General features: G+C 34.8%; 1 protein-coding gene across 2 annotated transcripts; it reads right to left on the bottom strand.

Annotated features, from left to right (window-relative positions):
* Positions 1-1,815: 1,815 nt before the first annotated feature.
* Positions 1,816-18,292, bottom strand: LOC138693330 (zinc finger protein 235-like). Of its 2 annotated transcripts, none has more exons than XM_069817230.1 (3): positions 18,159-18,292; positions 15,755-15,837; positions 1,816-2,496 (listed from the first exon to the last, which is right to left on the bottom strand). In XM_069817230.1, the coding sequence occupies exons 1-3, from the start codon at positions 18,270-18,272 to the stop codon at positions 2,244-2,246; spliced, it is 450 nt and encodes a 149-aa protein (XP_069673331.1). In that variant the 5' UTR covers positions 18,273-18,292; the 3' UTR covers positions 1,816-2,243. The 2 variants fall into 2 exon arrangements, with proteins under 2 accessions (XP_069673331.1, XP_069673330.1); XM_069817229.1 differs by lacking the exon at positions 1,816-2,496 and adding an exon at positions 8,818-12,615.
* Positions 18,293-23,062: the final 4,770 nt, after the last annotated feature.

Raw genomic sequence — 23,062 nt, 5'->3', positions numbered from 1 at the left:
CAATACAATAAGAATACACAATACAATTTAACACAATAATAATAAAACATAAAATAAAACACCTAATTTTACAACACAACCTACATGATTATGTATAGGTCCTACATAATTTTCAATAGTCTTTCACTTTACTCTCATCTCATTCCCTGTAGTGGCACTATGACGCATTTCACTGACACTTTAGCACACATTTCACTGACACTCTGTAACACATTTCACAGACACTATAGAACACATTTCATTGACGCTATAAATTATCACTGATCGGAACTGTTCACTGCACTGTAAAACCATAACTTCACTGACTCACCTCGCTTCACTGATACAACAGTTCAAATAAGTCAAATAATTGCATTCTTATGCATACTGTACTTATAAACAGAACTACATTTAAACTAAACATTTCTAGTCTAAGGCCCTCTTACACGCTATTTTTAAATAATTTACAATTCAAACCAAGGAAGTAAACTCGTCAGGCTAGATAAATACACGCCACCTTAAAAAATTAAATGTTGAATGTCACCTTAATTTTAATTTTCACTTTATACACAACTCTTTAAATTATTCTTGAATCTCCTTAAGGAAGGACAGCCCTCAAAGACCGCTGCAGGTAGGTCATTCCAATCATTTATAGTTCTATTTAAAAATGAGAATTTACCTACATCCGTTTTCTGTTTCCTACATTTGATTTTAAAATCATGATCGTTCCTACCATAGTACGTTGGCTTTTCTAACCGAGCCGTTATGTCTACCCATGCTTTCTGACCTAGATGTGCTCTATACAATGATGTTATTCTAGTTTTCCTACGTCTGTTTTCCAAAGTTTCCCATTTAAGTTCTTTTATCGTATCGTTCCCATCTTCTCTTTTACCTTTAACAAATTTAGCTGCTCTATACTGGATTCTTTCTAAGGAATTTATCTGATATATTCTATAGGGATCCCAACATGTAGTTCCGTATTCCATTAACGGTCGCACTAATGTTAGATATGCTATTTCCCTCGATTTGGGGCTAGCCTTTCTCAAGATTCTCATAATAAAGTGAAGTGCCCTCCATGCTTTGCCTGTAACATTATCAACATGCTCTCCCCAAGAAAGTTTGGAGTTTAAATACACTCCTAGGTATTTACAACATTGTTCTTGCGGAATTACAACACCACTGAATTCGTAATTAAGAGTAGTTTCCTCTCGGGTTTTACAAAATGTTATAGATTTACTTTTAGAACCATTTATTTTCATCCTATGCTTTAACGCCCAGTTGTAAATTTTATTCAAGTCTGTTTGAATAGCATCTACATCTGAATTATTTCTAATCTTTCTATAGATAATGCAGTCGTCTGCAAATAGCCTCACATTTGATGTAATATCCTGGCATAGGTCATTTACGTATATTATAAAGAGTAATGGACCCAGAACGCTGCCCTGTGGCACAAATAATTGCATTCTTATGCATACTGTACTTATAAACAGAACTACATTTAAACTAAACATTTCTAGTCTAAGGCATGACATGAAGCTCAAATCCAACGGCTGCATTTTGTGGGTTGCATGTGGCGGGAGGCATATTATGCTGAGGTTATGTTCTCTGCCCAGCATAATTACGTCCAAATTCCTCGTGTGTGAGCTGTGACCATCCAACACGAGCACGGCGGGATCTTGTGCACTAGGTTTGACGTGCTCAATAAAATGACGTAGCCACTGTGTAAAGAGCTCAGTCTGTATCCATCCTGAAGGGTGGCAAGCGTAAATGGACCCTGGTGGAGCTCCATTCATCAGTTCCAACAGAGGAACATAGTGACCTGCTGCACTGAAACAAGTGACAACTGTGACGAGACAGCCTCTCTCAGCTGCTTGTAAGGCAGATATCTGGCGCTTACCTTTCATGCCGATCACCTTTGTGTGTTTATGTTGCACTATGCTTATTCCTGTCTCGTCACAGTTGTAAATCCTGTGAGGTTGATGTTTAATTTTTTCCATAGTGCGTTCAAAAATGTCAAACAATTTTGCAACTGCCTCAGGCGTGAAATTTTTTGCGCGAGCAAAAGACAATCCCTGTGGCGATCGAACGGCGAGTTGCGGATTTCGTCGCAAGAAGTTCTTTACCCATTTTATAATAATAATAATATAAATGATTTAACATTTTCTCCCTGCTGATTCACTCGCCTTCGAAAATGGATGTGCGATTCCATTCTTTTCCGCCAATTGAAATGCTAAACGGCGGAGGTCTTTTTGTGACAAACCAAACTAGCGTTCTTCCAAAAGAATGCAGTGTTCGGCGAGATCTTTCTGCAGATCGGATGGTAGATATTGCTTTCTTCCCAGCTTCGTCTTTACAACATCTGTGGGACTCTTCATCTCGTCTTTCACATATCGTTCTAGGGTAGTTTGAGGAACATTATAAATTCTCGCGGCTTTAAAACTTCCCATTTCCCCATTTCGTACTGCTTGCACTGCCATTTTCATCTGCTCTGGGTTCCATTTTTTTCCTTCCCGGCATCTAAAACAATGATGCGAACATTAATTCCGGTTATAAAAAACGCCACAGCAAAAAAACATGGTGGTTCCACATTATTTACCCGGCGAACAAAAAAATATTATAACACTTTATTTTTACCAATTATTTCACCAAAAATGTAATTTTCGTATCCGATGACCAAAAGATACCGAGATACAATATTTCAATTCAATTGAATGAACCGTTCGACAATTACCGCGCAGGATTACAGACACACAGACAGACGTCATTCTCGAAATGGTCATAAATCTTCTTAGGGAACTTCTAAATATATACAGTATATCCATAGTTTCCTTGATTTTCCGGACCGTTCACAATACGTTACGCATCGGGAAGAAATAGTGATCCTAATATGGGGAGCCCCATATTCGGCACAACATAACCTCCCCATATTAGGATCAGATTACCGTCCGTTTGTAAACACTTTTATTTCCCTTTTGTATAACATCTACAAATTAAATACCACATGGGATGAAAGCCCAACTAAAACTGATTAAATTATAATATTCACACAATTAATTGAACTTACCTTTCTTCAATAATGAGGAAATGTGTGAGAGCGTTGAAAAACTTCTGGCACATGCACAAACACAAAAAGCAGACTGGCGCGAAGAAGGTAACGCTACGGGTGTTGGAATTTACAACTACAACACTTTCAGAGATGTCTCTTAAAGTACCATTTGTCGCCGTTAGGCTAAAGCACTTCCTTAACATACATTTCACACCTCCCCATACTAGGAACGCTCCCCATATTGGGCTCACTTCCTCTAGTATCTTTTCCTTTTCTGGTAACAACGTCATAGCATGAGCAAATCTTATGCTCTTTACTCTTCTTCCTATTACTATTTAGGATGAGATGATGTCACTTACCAGCAACGAGGGAAAAGGATGAACTTTTTATACAGGAAAACTCTGAAATTAACCTAAAATCCACAAATTTTTTAAACTCAAGCCCCCTGCCCCCAATATTAAATTAAATGCTGAAATGCCACACAATGTGTGCATATGCAAGTATCATTCGAACATGAATATTGGAAGAAAAGTTTTTTACATTCTCAGGTGGTTGTGAAATATATAAAGAAAAATGGAAAATAGTGTGTGTGAATGAAGATATCGATAGATCAACGGAACATTATAAAGTAATATTAAAGATCCTATCAGAATCTAAAATACTGAACAAAATACGAGACACATGCTTTTCAAGGAGATGTTAAGATAGTTAGTCTGTTTCTTGAGCTCAGCTATCATAAATATTACAGGCCAATGTTAGCTGGAATATAGTAGACTTTCTTTAAAACCTGTTATTATATTTGTGAAGTTGGTATGCTGTAGCCGGATGCAGAATAATTATATAAAATATGCACATTTCTCTCAATGTCTAAATAGTGTTTAATTATAGATTGTCATTGTTATATTTTCCTTTGATTGAGGTTCTCGCTGATATGTACATCTATTATCAGGCAGTACATCTCACTTGACGATATGTGTCAGAGGAAGGACAATTGTTTGCATCCATCTGAAGACTGATTAGAATAATTTGTAACTAATCGGCAGTGTACACAATGGAGGGGGAAAGTAACTGGCTACCCTGCCCCATTGTCTCCTGACGTAGTTGCCTCATAAGTGGTGTCTTTTATAATACTTGAGGTTTAGATCTGTCTTCGGACTGTTGATTAAGCAACCTTAACGGTAATATTCATCAAACTTTTTGTTGTTCATGCTGATAGTTTCGGTATTAATATACCCAAAGTACCTATTTTCAGCATTCGTGGCATGTTATTTTCAATCTGCAAACTTTGTGGAACTTATATGAAAGTGTAAGATTTGAAAATTACGTCTTGATTTCGTATAAAATAAATAACAAACAGAAATGCTTAAACAATTTTTTATGTCCCACCGCTAATGGTAACGAAATGCTTTTAAAAATGTTATGTTTTATTTAACGACGCTCGCAACTGCAGAGATATGCTTTTATGATAAATCATTACACAATATATAAATGAAATTTTTTAAATATCACTGCCTCTTAACCAACAAGGCCTAGTTTTGAAGATGAAACAGAAGAACCTTCAAAATGTTCACAAACAGAGGAGAACTTTTATATGTTTATATTTGCAAAGAAATAAAGGTCAGAATTTTCTCCCACCAGTAATAAAATTCGCTTCATACAATTACCACTAATAAATCAATATATATATATATATATATATATATATATATATATATATATATATATTCATCACTTATGTCAAAGTTAAATACAGACTATAAGATTTAAATGAAACAATTTTGCTCTAACGTTTAAATTTTTTAAATACTATTCATGCCAGATCAATTAAACTAATTCTGAGAAACAGTTCCACCCGAAATTATAAAATTTGTTTGAATTCAGGACGTCTCCTGCAGAAGTATGGCAAAAATTGTCATCACAAGACTATTTTCACACGTGATACAAATTTCACCAATGAATAGAGTTCCAGACGGGACGATGATAAAGTCTATGAGAGATTAATATGAGATTTATATAAGGGTATAAAAGAATTTAAGATCGGATATCAGGCAAGGGTAAACGTGATCAAGGATGAGAATGATGACTTGCTTGCAGACTCTCATTCAATCCTGAACAGATGTAAAAACTATTTTGGGCAACTACTAAATGTACATAGGCCAAACAGAAATGAGTCAGACGAAATTCAAATACCAACTGTTGAGCCATTTATACCCGAAGTCACAGTTTCAGAACTCGAAATTGCGATAGATAATACGGATAAGTACAAGTCTCCAGGTATCGATCAAATTCCAGCAGAATTAATAGACGAGGGTGGAAGCGCATTATCTAGCGAAATTGATAAACTTGTACTTGCTATTTGGGAAAAGGATATTGTACCAGAACAATGGAAGGAGTCCATAATCGTACCTACTTTTAAGAAAGGGGAGCAAGACTAACTGTGGTAACTTTGGAGGAATATCACTTATGTTGACGCCGTACAAAATTTTGTCCAATATTCTTTTGAGAAGATTAACTCCGTATATAGATGAAATTATTAGGGATCATCAGTGCGGTTTTAGGGGGAATAAATCGACTACTGATCAGATATTTTGTATTCGACAGATATTGGAGGCAAACGGGAGTATGAGTGTACAGTATATCAGTCATTCATGAATTTCAAAAAAGCATATGACTCGGTTACGAGTGACGTTTTATATAATATTCTTATTGAATTTGGTATTCCCAAGAAACTAGTTTAATTAAAATGTTTCTCAGTGAAACTTACCACAGGGACCGTGTAGGGCAGTTTATATCTGATACTTTTCCAATTGAGTGCGGACTAAAGCAAGGAGATGCATAATCACCTTTACTTTTTAACTTTGCTCTAGGGTATTCCATTAGGAAAGTCCAGGATAACAGAGAGGGTTTGGAATTGAACGAGTTACATCAGCTGCTTGTCTCTGCAGATGACGTGAATATGTTAGGAGAAAATCGACAAACGATTAGGGAAAATACGGGAATTTTACTTGATGCAAGTAAAGAGAGAGTTTTGGAAGTAAGTCCTGGAAAGACAAAGTATATGATTATGTCTCGTGACGAGAATATTGTACGAAATGGAAATATAAAAATTGGAGATTTATCCTTCGAAGAGGTAGAAAAATTCGAATATCTTGGAGCAACTAACAAATATAAATGACACTCGGGAGGAATTGAAACCCAGAATAAATATGGGAAATGCCTGTTATTATTCGGTTGAGAAGCTTTTGTCATCTAGTCTGCTGTCAAAAAATCTGACAGAATTTACAGAACAGTTATATTACCGGTTGTTTCTCTATGGTTGTGAAACTTGGACTCTCACTTTGAGTGAGGCACCGATATTAAGGGTGTTTGAGAATAAGATTCTTAGGAAAATATTTGGGGCTAAGAGGAATGAAGTTACAGGAGAATGGAGAAAATTACACAACGGAGAACTGCACGCATTGTATTCTTCACCTGACATAATCAGGAACATTAAATCCAGACGTTTGAGAAGGGCATGGCAGGTAGCACGTTCGTACGACTCCGGAAATGCATATATATTATTAATTGGGAGACCGGAGGGAAAGAGAACTTTGCGGAGGCCGACACGTAGATGGGAGGATAATATTAAAATGGATTTGAGGGAGGCGGGATATGATGATAGAGTGGATTAATCTTGCACAGCATAGGGATCGAAGCCTGGCTTATGTGAGGGGCAATGAACCTGCGGGTTCCTCAAAAGCTATTTGTAAGTAAGTAATTACATCAATATAATGGATTTCTAGTTTCCAAGGAGTTAACATATGAAGAATTTATATTGCTTTTCAATTTGTATTGTGATTTTTGTAATTTTTTATATTTCTATTTTTCTACTGATAGGTGGAAATAATTAGTTCAATAAAATTGTTAGCAACGCTTGGGTCCCTAAAGTTGGCAAGCCTACCGATAGAAGATCGATGACGCGATACCTAAACGACGTCATCTGCGATGACAGTACTTCAAAATATGAATTTAATCGAGTGTTACCGCAGCTTTCCTTTCTCTCACCCTACACCATTTCACTGCCCCTTCTTCCATACATACCTTGCTCTAGTTCTCTCTTTTCCATGTACTTACTTTATTCTAAAGATTACTTTATATTAAATAGGATATCTAAATTATGTTTAAATATGCAGGGATTCGATCCCAGAACCTTTCGTTTAATGAACCAATATCACAGCCATTATTCTACGAATTCGATCGTGAACAAACCCTTTAAAATTATGTTTACGCACAATAAATTAACATCAAATACAGTAGCGTGCAAATTAATCCGAACAGGATATATTTTAAGATTTTCTGTCATTGTTGGCCTCACAGCTACTCATACAGCTTTAATTTTCATCTGTAGTACGTGTAATTCCATTGTTGAAGGTCTGTCGTTATTATTTTTTTATAATATGTGATATTTTGCCTATCGTTTTGTACTTATAAGCATTTCAGTTGTATTGAAGACTTAGTACTGCAATCCTGTGTACATTCTGTCGTCTTCACAAATGGATACAACTCCACGAAAACGGTCTAAAATTATAACATTAGCAGAGCATTCTTCTATGACACAGAGGCAAATTGCTGCAGAATGTCACATCGGTTTGGCTACTGTTAATTCGATCATAAAACGATACAGGGAGACTGGATCCATCACACCCCAGAAAAAAGGAAACTGTGGCCGGAAAAGGAAGACTTCACCTGCAGATGATCGTTTAATTGTCAGAAAAAGTAAATTAAATCCTAGACTAACTGCTGTCGACTTAACCCGCGAGTTAATGGCTACCACTGGGGCGAATATTCACGTCACAACACTGCGGCGTAGGCTTTCGGAAGCTGGACGAAGGGCTCGTAAGCCTATTAAGAAGCAACTACTAACCCTTGTTATGTGCAAAAAACGCTTAATGTGGGCAAAATTACATCAACACTGGACAGTGAATGACTGGAAGAATGTACTTTTTCCCGATGAACCTCATTTCGAGGTCCACGCCCACCGTGTTTCTTACGTACGGAAAGGATCCGAAAAAGTAACAGCAGCTCATCTCCAACAAGCACCCAAATACTCCCCTAAAGTAATGTTTTGGGGTTGTTTTACACATGAAGGGCCTGGAGCATTAATACCTATCAAGGGAATGATCAATTCTGACAAATATATTCACTTATTGGAAACCAGAATCGTACCCCAGCTGCAAAAATCATTTCCGGATGGCAGAGGTGTGTTCCAACAAGACCTGGCACCATGCCATACGTGTCGAAAAACTACAGAATTCTTCAACAAGAACAATATTCAGGTACTCCCCTGGCCACGCAACTCACCCGACACCATCCCCATTGAGAACTTGTGGTCAATTTGCAAAAGAAGAATGCAAAAAAATGGATTGTTCTACATAGGATTTCGCGATGAAGAAATGAAGAATATTTGTGGGAAATTAGTCGAATCCATGCCAAATCGTCTCAGAGCTGTTATTAGGAAGAAGGGAGGCCACATAGATTAATGAGGTATGTCTTAGATCCTTTTTTTTTATCCCGTTTGAGCGTTTTTGCATAAGTAATTACGTTGTTCTGATTAATTTGCACGCTACTGTACTTCCAAATGTATCAACATATAACTTTATTATTACCGGTATATAGTAGAACTGAATTCATTAGTTTGCTATTATCTTTATTACAGTTAATATGCCAAATTGATCACTAAGTACTGTGCTTTCTAACAATTTATAATATATCTTGAGTATATACCTATATTGTTCTCACGTGGTAATTAACTAGGTTGCCCTTATTGACTAATTAATTAATACGAGAATAAGTGCTACATATTCCTAATGTACAATATTACAAAATCTAAGAAGTGACTTATATTTGGCTTAAGTTCATATTACATTCAGACATGGATGAACTTTAATAAGGAGGCAATTTATAGCAGAAATGTAAGTAGTGCCTAATGATATTTTATTATAGCACACGACAAGTAAAGAGTGAAGCGATGCTTGGAGAGGTTATTGCTAGAAATTCTAATTGAAAACATCTGTACTGCAATAGCTGACAAGCTGAACATTTTCAAGTGTGTTCGTAAATAAAAAGGGGAATTTGGATAAATGACAGATGTATTGTATGTGTATAACGTGTTTATTGATTATTACAACAAATTGAAAATAATCAACTGCATTTTTTTATCCTTACTAAGTATGTAAAAGAATTTATTGTATCACTAAGTAACAATTCTATGACAAAAAAAATGGACATATAACCTAATACAAAATTTGCTAGGAAAAGTGAAGTTGTACTCTTAATGATTTAATGCCTAAAATTGAATTTTACGGAAACATTTTTTCCTCTAATTGTATGGGAAGAAAAAGTGACGTAATGAACTTTTCAATATATTTCAGGCATAAGACTAAACAATATCTGAGCACAAATTGCTTAGTAGACAGGTATACACACGACAACTAATATTATATAATACTATAAATAAAAATACTCAATTACTCACAGCAAGCATAACTCCTGTTGAGGATGTTGCTCTTCCTCAAACAGCAACAGCAATGATGCGGTACGTAGAAGAATAATCCACATTGTATTTGTGTATTAAATCTTCCAATTTTATATAAACAAATTTGCACATTATATTGAAGCCGATCCACGTGGAAACAGATAGCCTTTTGAGCTTATCTTTACACATGAAACACATTCCAAAATTATCACAACTGAAAGGCATTTACTGCCTTCCGCTTTTTTCTCCACATAGATCACTATTGTTAATGTAGTTTATCGTCTGATATCTTCTTCTGCCACCAACTCATCTCTGATTCACGATTCCTTCCAGTGTATCCATCACTAGGCAATTTCTTCTCAGCCAGTGACCCAACCAATTCCTTTACCTCTTCAATTTCAGTATCATTCTTTCTTCACTGCTCTTTCCAACACAGCTTATTTTTTTTATTTTGCGTGTCCATTTAACACGATCAATTTTCCTCCATACATATTTTTAATGCTTGTATCCGCTTTTCTTCACTTCGTAGTAATGTCCATGTTTCTGTTCCAAACAATCTCACACTCCATCCAAAGCACTTCATTAGTCCCTTACTTACTTCTCTTTCTAGAGGTCCACAAAAGCAGCTCCTTTTACGAACTAAAAGGTTCGTTGATCATTCCTATCCTCAATTTCATTTCCTAGCAACAGCTGATGTTAATGATTATAGTACACCCCAAGTATTTGAAGACGACCACTTGTTCTATTGCCTCATTTGGAATTCCTCTGACAATGGTTCTCGTCTTATTTGAATTTATGCTTATCCCATATTACTGTACACAACTGGCATTGAGATCTAATAGCATATAGATTAGTATTGTCTCCTCTGCTGCTAACAACGCCATATCATCAACAAATCTGATGTGCTTTACTCTTCTTGCTGCAGTAAATCTTCCCACGTTCTGAAAACATTTCTTCACATACAGGTTAACCCACTACAAAATCTAACACTCATAATCCTTTAGGAATTGAATTCTGATGGTAATCTGGTCAGACACACGTAGCATAATTCTGAAAGTGATTTTATTGAATTTCTGAGTTAGTTAGACACAATGGATGATGAAGAAACATTCTTGCTACAAAATATACGAGAAAACAGATTTATGATGACAAGAGAGTGAAGTAAAGTTCAAGTTTCCTGCAAGTTTCTCGTTAATTACGAATGCTCATCTTTCATTATATATATATTTAAACAGTATTTTAGGTCTAGTTTTAGTTGTCGTTCCCGGTTTATTGTGAACAAAGCCGAACAGTTTAACTTACAGGGCAGAAACAAACACATTCCACAAACACCGCATTACCAAGTCATTTCTTCGGTATATTTGGAACCAAATTTAAAATAGCCTTCCTGATGAAACACGTTTCAGAGATCAGACACCAAAGGCACCTCACTTAAAGGTGTTCATTGCTTGTTAGGCTACCTAAGCGAAGAAACATTTCCTACAAAAAGCGTATTACAAAAGGTTATTACCAATAGACTTGAGCACATAATTAGTTAAACTACACCTACTACCGAAACACAATTGTCGTCACTCAAAACGAAGATACATTTGAACGGTTTCTCGGCTGTATGCTGCTCTTCATGGTTTCTTAGGATAGTCGAATCTGAAAAACACTAACCACGAATGTAATATTTGAAACACTTCTAGCCCGTGTGCTGCCTTTCATGGTTTCTTAGGACAATCGAATCTGAAAAACACCAACCACGAATTTAATTTTTGAAAGATTTCTCGCTCAGATGCCGGCGTTCATGGTTTCTTAGGATATTCGAATCTGATAGACATATCCCAAATACATCACATTTGAAAGGTTTCTCGCCTGTGTGCAGGCGAACATGAGCTTTCAAGTGATGGGAGCGCGAGAATCACCTACCACAAACATCACATTTGAAAGGTTTATCGTCTGTGTGTATGCGTAAATGCACTTTCATGTTGCCGGAGCACCAGAAACACTTACCACAAACATCGAATTTGAAAGGTTTCTCGGCTGTGTGCAGAAGTTTATGGCTTATTAAGTCACTCGGTCGCAAGAAACCCCTGCAACACACATCACATTGAAAGGTTTCTCGCCTGTGTGAAGGCGTACGTGGGTTCTTAGATGACTAGACTGCGAAAAACACCTGCCACAGACATCGCATTTGAAAGGTTTCTCGCCTGTGTGAAGGCGTTCATGGCTCTTTAAGTCACCCAGTCGCGCGAAACACCTGTCACAGACATCGCATTTGTAAGGTTTCTCGCCAGTGTGAAGGCTTTCGTGGCTTCTTAGATGACCAAGCTGCGAAAAACACCTGCCACAGACATAGCATTTGAAAGGTTTCTCACCAGTGTGAAGGCGTTCATGACTCTTTAAGTCACCAGGTCGCGCGAAATACCTGGCACAGACATTGCATTTGAAAGGTTTGTCGCCTGTGTGAAGGCGTTCATGACTTTTTAAGTCACCCGGTCGTGTGAAAAACCTGCCACACACATCGCATTTGAAAGGTTTCTCGCCTGTGTGAAGGCGTTCGTGGCTTCTTAGATGAGCAGACTGCGAAAAACACCTGCCACAGACGTCGCATTTGAAAGGTTTCTCGCCTGTGTGAATGCGTTCATGACTTCTTAGATGATCGACCTGCAAAAAACACTTTCCACAAACGTCGCATTTGAAAGGTTTCTGGTCTGTGTGAAGGCGTTCATGGCGTCTTAGATTACCACACTGCGAAAAACACCTGCCACAGACATCGCATTTGAAAGGTTTCTCGCCTTTGTGAAGGCGTTCGTGGTTTCTTAGATGACCAGACTGCGAAAAACACTTTCCACAAACATGGCATTTCAAAGGTTTCTTGCCTACGTCCGTGGACAAATTGTCGTTCAGTTTTTCCGCAGACGAGAAACATTTTTTAGACGATTCTAATTCCAATTGTTTCTCACCTTCACGAGTCCGCACAGCTTTTCCTGTGGAATCTGAACTCTTGGGAATCTCGTACACAGTTTCGTTCTCTTCAAGAGAAGAACTGTCCAATTCCGATGATACAGTCCTTTCAATCGTAGCTGCAATCCTGAAGTAAATGTACTATCAGTCTATGATATAGTCGCAGCAAATATACATTCAATTATAGAATATTAAAAAAACAACCTATATCATGATAAGGAGCAATACGATTAAAGATACAAGCTTATAATTAATTCATGAGTAACAAAAGAAGTATCATAATATCTCAACTATTTGGATTTTACTTCTAAAATAAACTTAATTTCGATTACACAACGTTAGTAAATGCCCAATTTCTTTTTGTAGCTCTTAGTATTGTGATATATATTACCTTTATAGTTTTTAATTTTATCAATTTAAAATTAGGAAAATTTGCAGTGGAACAATACCGATTCCATTTCGTTGCAAGCGCCATCAAAAGAAAATTTGAATTGGTATTATCTCTAAATTGCCATTTCTTGTTTTGCGTAAGTTAAATTAAAAACAAAGCTTTCAGAGCTCTGCAACAATATAATTTACAATTGTACAAAATTATAAGCATATAAAATAATTATTTTTTAACTTAAATGATAAGTATTCTAGTACTCAACGATATAACATCATTAATTGATTCAATCGAGAGAAATATTTGCTATATCTGTAGCAAATTTAAGACCTGAATACTCTATTGAATGCATTATGCCTGACAAGTAGCTTTCACCTCATACGCGGATGTTGTTATTTCAAGTTATTTATAAGATATAAACGGTTGCGCGTTTGGCAGCGAAACAGGGTGGCCCGGGTTCTAATCCCAATTGTCTGGCAGTATTGTATAGCTGTAACCAATTTTTTCTTCCACGAAACATACGAAACTTCGATTGACAGACAATAATTTATTTATGTTCAGTTTTATGGACTGCTACTGCTAACGTAATATTGCCTGACATAGAGAATATTATATCCAAAAATAATCGTTAAATATGAAGCGTCTGCAGCAGGTCCTTCAAGTGAGAAAAATGACTCTTGTGATATAAGAAAATGTGTTTCAACATTGTGAGTACACATTGCAATTGCAACAAACAAGCAATCAAGTAAAAGCTCAGGAAGTAACTAGTTTTCCTTGTGGTTTAGTTTGTACACTGACGTTCAAAGACATCTGACCTACGATTTTATGATAATGTAAGCGAATTCTTCACACAGAGGATAACTCAGAAGAAAAGACATGCAAAAAACAAACAAACTCTGAAACAGTATCCCTCGGTCTCAAAAGGTTCCACCGTTATTGGGGCGCTTATAAAGTGTCAGGGAAAATGAAGTAGTTCAAGCAGAAATTATTATCATAACTGACTATATCTGCGGTTTCACGCTACACCTGGTGTAGTTTTGCAATCAGTAGAGTGGGATGAAATATTGATTTGTATAATGCGGGTATTATTTGTCCAGTACGGTTTACAACACCGACTTTTATCGTCGCCATTTGTTCAAGGAAGTAATTACTACAGATGCCACACTTACATCAACAAATTATAGTTCAGTATAGATTAGGTATCTTTGTATTAACGTGCCAGTATATGGTTCACTGTTCCAATGTTTCGTCACACTATACAATTCAAGTACAATAAATTATATTTTTGCCTAGAAGAATATCCTATCTTATTTAACATAAGGTACTGTTAATTTGTAAACAAAAAGTCATAAAATATTAAATAGATATCAGAAATATTCCAATTTTTAAATAATGTTAATGGCTTATTTCTTTGTCTTTTGTAGAAGTTGTTATATAAATTCATTACACTTATTTTACTGTAGATTATTATTGTGCATGACGTATCTCAGGCATTAATAACATAAACATCCGCGTGTGAACACTGAGTAGTCACACAGTTATATGCAGTCTGTTACGGAGAATCACGTGGCTATCCTGTAACTTCAAAATCATAAGTTGCTGTGCTGATTTCGTGACAGCAATGCTCTAAACTCACTATGTGTGAGAAATATTGGAGAGTAGGAGAGTTAATGGCTTTAGAGCTAAGAACTATGCATCAGTTAATAACAACACCAACATGTCTACCCACTAGAAGAGGAAACAGTGGCCAAATAGAAAGAAATCTTAAATTGGTGACACAACGTTGTTCAAGTACAATTATATGTATTATTGTAGTACGGTGTATATCTGGTGTTATGGAAGTGAAAGAATGATGACCTTAACTACACCAAAATGAATGAATGAATCAATCAATCAATAAATAAATAACTAAATAAATAAGTAAATAAATAAATATGTAAATAAATCAATTTATAATTAAATGAAGAAGGAAATAAATAAATAAATAAATAAATGAGTAAGTAAATAAAAAAGTAAATAAAAAAAAATAAGGCAATGAGTAAGTAAATAAATAAATCATTAAATATATTAGTAAATAAATAAGTAAATAAAAAAATTAAACAAATAAATAAGTAAATATGCAAGTAAATAAAGAAGTAATTAACAAGTAAATAAGTAAATAAATAAATATGTAAATAAATAAATAAGGACACAAGTAAATAAGTAAGCGAATAAATAAGAAAATAAATAAGGAAATAAGCTAGTAAATAAAGAAGTAATTAATAAGTAAATAAATGAATAATTTAATAAATAAATAAAAAATGAAATAAGTAAATAAGTAAGTAGATAAGTAATTGACTAAATAAGTAAGTAAATAAGTACGTAAATAATAAGTAAATAAATAAATAAATAATCAATCAATCAATGAGTAAAAGACAAATAAATAAACAATTAAATAAAACTGGCAAATAAATGTTACACAGTTACTTTGCAACTGTGATTATCGCTTTGCAGAAGAATGCTTGGATTGGACACAAAGTAGTACCGTAGTACATAATTTTCTAGGGAAATATAAAAAATTCAATTGTATAGAAACTGTAGATATTAAGTCGGAGAACTTCAAAACCTTTGGCAGGAATATGAGTGTAAAGGTCCACTACTTGCATGTCCATCTATATTACTTTCCTGAAAATCTACGCATTTTTAGTGAAGAACATGAAGAAATGTTTTAACCGTACATTATGGTAACCAGATACCAAGGAAAGTGCGGTGTGAATGTGATGACTGATTATTGCTGGATGATTCCGGCAGACAGTTCTTCTGAAGCTGCTTCTGGTCAGTCAAGCTAACAGACACTTCAAACACAATGTAGTCTACTTGAAGACTCGCACGCCACACTCACCTTTCCGTCAAAACCTCGTTGTCCTCTGGTGTTACTTCCACTCTTGGGTCCTCATTCACTGCGTCCGAGTCAGTCTGCTCTTCCTAATACAGAGCAAAAAAAAAAAAAGGTAGCACAATTTACATTAACAAAAGCGCATCGAATTTAGATATAACAGATCTGCAATTAAATTGTATCAGGCCTAATAGAATTTTAGCAAATGGAGGACAATTCTTGGGGAAATTTTTCGTGAGGCAATTCTTTTCGTTGTCGATCTGAGATTTTGAAAACTTTTAACATGTGACACAGAAAGAGTGTAATTTAAAATCCTGTAGCGCAGTCATATAATCTAAAGCTGTTTTCTTCAAGCAGGAGGGGAATTTTGACAGTTTAAGAAGGGAACAAGTACCGGTACTATAAAATACAAATAAATGAGATAAATGTATATGCATTAATATATAAAATAAAATATTTTAAATTTTATATGACTTATTTTTAGTCAACATACGAAGGAATGATAATATTCTAAATGGTGAAAAGGCGCAAAAGATGTTGATAACAGAATCAAAATACATATTATTCACAAACTGAACTAACACAACTTTTTTATTTTTATGTTTTTTTTTTTTTTAAGTGTATGATAGAAATGCAAAATTTAATGAGAGAAAATTATTCCACTGCAATATGAGTGTCAAACACAGTATTATGAATGTTGTCTTAATTTTATATTTAGAAGATACGACAAGATAGAATATTACTACATGCTTTGATAAGATATCTAATGCAGGAAACATTTCTGTTTATAAAAACAAGTTAAATAAGATAGATTTTAAGGTTGGCATTTCACTAATCTGGCTATCCTAGATGAGCATCTGTCATTCTCTTCTCTGTTGCTTGCACACCCACACTTTGTTCACTGAATGTTGACTTGTGCCATATTTGAGATTGTGTCGCACACCAATTGATCACTTGAGTATGCACAGCCACGCTGGTAGATAATGGCTGTTATAGAGTAACTATTTAATAACTATTTAATCACATATAATACAAGAAATTTTCTATAAACTAATAATTCAATAATTTCTAGTCACGAATTTGGTGGATTTTGTAAGAGGTGTACAACAATTTAACAACTGCAATGGTTATCCAGCGTCTCAGTGAAGTGAAGGTGATAATGCCAGCGAAATGAGTCTACGGTTCAGTGCCAAAAGTTAACCAGCATTTTCTCTCAATGGGTTAAGGGGTAATACCTGAAAAAACTTCAAACAAGTAACTTGTCCCAACCTGTATCTGGACACCGATTTGGTAGTCTCACGATCAGACATGTTACTTGTAACTCCACACTTTTGAAAGAAATTGGTACAATCCCCATTTTTCTGACAATGTCTAATACTAAGTCATTGTGTGACCACAAATTTTTACATTACCGGGTATATAATGATTCGGTTGAGATCCCTTTCTATAGTACATGCATGATTGTTACATTTTCTTCCAGTTTTGCTGCATAAATTCTGCCAGGGAAAATCATTAAGTATACAATTATACTAAAGCTCCAGTACACAAAGATCCATTTGCTAAGACAATACTGAATATTATATCGTAGAGAAAAAAAATTAGTTACAAAATTCGTTGAACAATTATGTGAACATCATAAATTTCCCGAGAATTTCAACTAAGTTGTAGTCTAGTCATAAGAAGTAAAGGAAATTCAAATACAATGTTTAGTTCTAGTAATTTAAAAATTGGCAAAATAAGGTTTCTAATTTTACGTTTCTCTACCTGTACTAAAATTAAATACAGTTCACTGACAGATTAATAAATAAAATATACAACAGTATCATGTATGCTGTAACAGCATGTATATATCACAACATTTTGCGAAATTTAGAACCTATTCTGCAATCCACTCAAAATAAATTATAAGTCGTAAAAAAAAAATTCAAAATATTTTCTCTTTATGCGTGAGATAATATTCTACATAAGATACATTGCAAATACGTAAATACTTATAAACAAAACGTGAAAAAAATGAAATCTCGAGATAATGTATGTACATACATCTAAAACAAAATCTAATATTTGTAAACGGTAAAATGTAATAGGAATTTTGCACAAAGACACAGATAAGACAAACAGAAGCATTGTCCTCAAATGCACTGGGAGGAATGTGTAGCTTGGAAACGATTAAGAATATGCATACCAGCAATTCCGTTTTCAAATCTAAAATAAAACGAGATAACACTCCAGAATTAGTTCCCTACAACATGAATATCTTGTAACACTAAATAGTGGTAAGTGTTTTTCTGTCTCTATCATAAAGTAAAATGCACTGCAAACACTGTTCTAAAGAGGTAGTATCTGTAACAATCAAAATAAAGATAAACACCGGAAGTAGAACACAGTGCATTCCTTGTGCTGCACTCACCTCTTGTTCAAGTTTCAGCATAGGGAACGAAGTTGGCAAGAGATCTTTCTCACATTTTATCTCTGATAAGAGATCAGAGCTCTGGTCCTCATATTCCTCTCTTATGCCAGTCATGTGATGATCCAAGAAATTTCGTTCCTGCAGTTAAAACAGATGTCTTAAAAGAGCAATTGATTTCAGGGTGTTAGAAGATGACTTTTAACTTTGCAAGTTGTTCTCTATGTGACGGTATGGCACAGAATAATTATAACTCGCAGCATGTGCTTTACATTATGATGAATAAGCCCAGGTTTTATATGCAGATGCATATTTTGATGCAAAAACACGTTATATATGTCACTAACGTCTGTGACGATGAATACGCAAAGTTAACTGTGCATAATTTCTTTAATATTTTGGCCATTACTGCATATAATATAGGCTACTACTGTGCATTATATTGTAGCAATTTCAACATTGTATAGATTAACAACAATACTTGCGTAGTTGTGTAAAAAAAACAATAAGAGTCTGGATTCTTCTGGTGTCAGCACATAATATTTTTTGTTCGACTGTACTCGAAGGCTATAAATCCCTTGTGTATGAAGGGAAGCTATTGAAAAACCACCACTGCTTGCTTTTGTTTCATTGAACAACTGCACAAAAGAAAATATTCCCAAACATCGCTACCTTACTGACTCTAACATCTCAACCCCCCTTTTCTATGATTGGCTTATCAATTGAAACCGAAAAATGATTTTGAGACTTAGACAAACAAAGAGGGAAAAATGAATTCGTTTCCTTAAGCATAATATCAAAAATCTACACTGCGGGAATCTGTAGTTTAGCAAGGATTAAGAATAAGGTATAACCTGTAACTTCGTTTTTAAATTTGAAATATAAAACCAGATAAAAGTTCAACATTAGGCTTTGCTACAACATGACAAATAAAAAATATATTGTCATCAAATTTCTTCTAGCTCTATCACACACTAACAAGCACTGTTAGTAATATTATAAAGAAATAGTGTCTGTGATAACCAAAAATACAAAATAAGCACTGGAAGAACACAAATTGCATTCAGTGCGCTCCACTCACCTCTGGTTCACGTTTCACCATGGGCAGCGAAATTGGCATCGGATCTTTATCAATTTTCACCTCATTTGTAAGAGCATATCCCTGGTCCACATATTCTTCAAAGTAATAAGACATCTTTGCGTTGGCTTACGTATAACAGTCGTTTAATTGTTGCACGTTCTACCCTAATTCATCGTAACCAACGAGTTATAATATTGTTACTCGTTGATCGTATCGATACAAGGTTGTCAGGGCCGACTAGATACTTAACGAAGTTTTTTCAGACGGACGTGTTCAGGCAGACTATCGAGGTTCTGAATGGCTGTAAATTCATGTTTTATTCCTCTTTGTAAATATTTAAGATCCAAGAATCAGTCTCTTTTTTCCATACCGATAGGGTTATTTTACGACGACGCTGTACCAACATCTAGGTTATTTAGCGCCTTAATGATATGAAGGTGATAATCCCGGTGAAATGAGTCCGGGGTCATTTCTGACCGTTACCCCACAGGTATGGACTCCCTCGTGCATATCCTATAGTATCTTTTCCTCTTCTGGTAACGTCATAGCATGAGCAAATCTTATGCTCTTTACTCTTCTTCCTATTACTATTTAGGATGAGATGATGTCACTTACCAGCAACCAGGGAAAATGATGAACTTTTTATACAGGAATACCCTGAAATTAACGTAAAATCTACAAATTTTTTAAACTCAAGCCCCCTCCTCCCAATATTAAATTAAATGCTGAAATGCCACACAATGTATGCATATGCAAGTATCATTTTTTGGTAATTTCATAGAAGACGGGCACTTGGTTGAATATAGTAAGTATTACCAACTTCTTTATTTCAGAGTTAAATGTTAGTGATCTTTTAGTGACTTTTACATGTTAGTTCTAGGTTTTTTGTACTAGGTGTCGCCGTGATATTCTTTTAATTTTATTGGTTATAGTTGTCATTTGTTCTAGAATTTTCGTTAATTTTGAATGGATAATGACGTTATCAGTTGTTCTTGGTTGTTTAACGTGAGTGGTGTTATGTTGTTACTGATGGCTAAAGCTATTGAAAGTTTCTCATTTTATGATTTTTGTGATTTTCTTTCGATTTGATTGGTTATAGTTGTAATTTATTCTAGTAGAATTTTCATTAATTTTTAATGGATAATGACGTCCTGTTGTTCTTGGTTGTTTGACGTGAGTGGTGTTACATTGTAGATTTGTCTGCATTTGTCGAATGCGTATCATTCTTACGAAAGGACACTTTTCAGTGCCAATAATTTATTTTGTGTGCACAAGGTTGGAATTTTGAAGTAAGAGGGAAAGGAAGGAAACCGTGTTCTGAAATTTATCTATTAAATTTTGTGTCGATTTTGGTTTAGTTCTTTCGCTGGTGAAGAAGGATTGTGTTGAATGTTGAGAAGAAAACTGTTTTTCTGTGGGTTAAAGGAATTATTGACTGAATTTTCTGTAGAAGTTAAGGTGTAATAAGTGTTCAAAGAGAATTTCATTTAGTGTAAACACGTGGTTTATTTATGCAAAGTTGACTGTACGACAAAGTGTTGGTTTAGTTCTTTGTTACCTGCATGGTTTAAGTTTAGATTGCCTTAAAGCCTGTGTCATATACTTGAAGTGAAGAGGTTGTCGTTGAAGACTTCGATGAGAATTGAATTTTATTTGATAAGATGATAAATTATTATGTTTTGTTTTGTGTTTTAGTGATTTTTGGGAGTAAAGTGCGGACGAAAACTGCCAGAAAAGTACTACCAACTATGAAGTTCGAATGCCACGAAACGCCAAAAAAATCGAAGGCGAAAAATTAAATATATTTTCATTTTTTTTGGAGGGCTTCTTCTTCTTTAAAAATATGAATATATATTTGATTTTTCATCTTTGATTTTGTGATGTTTGGTGACATTTGAACTTCATAGTTGGCAGAACGTTTTTTGTAGTTTTCGTCAGCCATGTTGGATTTTGCCCGTCTTCTAGGAAATTACCCATTTTTTTTAATTGGGTTATATTACGACGCTGTATCAACATCTAGGACAAGTATCATTCGAACATGAATATTGGAAGAAATGTTTTTTTTTTTTTTTTTTAACATTCTCAGGTGGTTGTGAAATATATAAAGAAAAACGGAAAATAGCGTGTGTGGATGAAGATATCGAAAGATCAACGGAACATTATAAAGTAATAATAAAGATCCTATCAGAATCTAAAATACTGAACGAAATACGAGACACATGCTTCTCAAGGAGATATTAAGATAGTTAGATCTGTTTCTTGAGCTCAGCTGTCATACATATAACAGGCCAATGTTAGCTGGAATACAGTAGACTTTCTTTAATACTTGTTATTATATTTGTGATGTTGGTATGCTGTAGCCGGATGCAGAATAATTATATAAAAATATGTACATTTCTCTCAATGTCTAAATAGATTGTCATTGTTATATTTTCCTTTGATTGTGGTTCTGGCTGATATGTACATCTATTATCAGGCAATACATCTCACTTGACGATGTCAGAGGAAGAACAATTGTTTGCATCCATTTGAAGACTGATTGGAATCATATGTAACTAATCGGCAGTGTATACAATGGAGGGGGAAAGGAACTGGCTACCCTGCCCCATTGTCTCCTGACGTAGTTGCCTCATAAGTGGTGTCTTTTTATAATACTTGAGGTTTAGAGCTGTCTTCGGACAGTTGATTAAGCAACATTAACGGTAATATTCATAAAACTTTTTGTTGTTCATGCTGATAGTTTCGGTATTAATATACCTAAAGTACCTATTTTCAGCATTCGTGGCATGTTATTTTCAATCTGCAACCTTTGTGGAACTTATTTGAAACTGTAAGATTTTAAAATTACGTCTTGATTTCGTGATAAAATAAATAACAAACAGAAATGCTTAAAAATTTTTTTATGTCCCACCGCTAATGGTAACGAAATGCTTTCATGATAAATCATTACACAATATATAAATGCAATTTTTTAAATATGACTGCTTCTTAAGGAAGAAGGTCTAGTTTTGAAGATGAAACAGAAGAACCTTAAAAATGTTCACAAACAGAGCAGAACTTTTATATGTTTAGATTTGCAAAGAAATAAAGGTCAGAAGTTTCTCCCACCAGTAATAAAATTCGCTTCATATAATTACCACTAATTAATCAATATATATATATATATATATATATATATATATATATATGTATAATACACAGGGTGTAACAAAAGTTTCTGGTACCGTGAAAGTTTTACTTTTTTTCAAATATATCATGGTAAATATCACATTTTCAGCCAAATTAATAATTAAGGATTGCATCACACCACAATCAAGTAGTACCAACTCCTACACCATAAAATTTGGTCATGGTTCCTGAGAGAATGGAAATTAACAAGAGAATAATTTTAACATACTGTTTACACTCTGTATATGTATATATATATATATATATATATATATATATATATATATATATATATATATATATATATGTATATATATATGTATATATATGTATATATATATATATATATATATATATATATATATATATATATATATATATATAAAGGTAAAGGTATCCCCGTAACATGACATGAAGGCACTTGGGGGGCATGGAGGTAGAGCCCCATGCTTTCCATGACCTCGGCACTAGAATGAGGTGGTGTGGTCGGCACCACGCTCTGACCGCCTTTTACTTCCGGGAAAGATCCGGTACTCAATTTTATAGGAGGCTGAGTGAACCTCGGGGCCGTTCTGAAAGTTTGGCAACGAGAAAAAATCCTGTCACCACCTGGGAGGGATCGAACCCCGGACCTTTCAGTCCGTAGCCAGCTGCTCTA

The sequence above is a fragment of the Periplaneta americana genome, chromosome 17 (assembly GCF_040183065.1).
Source record: "Periplaneta americana isolate PAMFEO1 chromosome 17, P.americana_PAMFEO1_priV1, whole genome shotgun sequence".
NCBI lineage: Eukaryota > Metazoa > Arthropoda > Insecta > Blattodea > Blattidae > Periplaneta > Periplaneta americana.
This window is presented reverse-complemented; position numbering and strand designations above follow the sequence as displayed.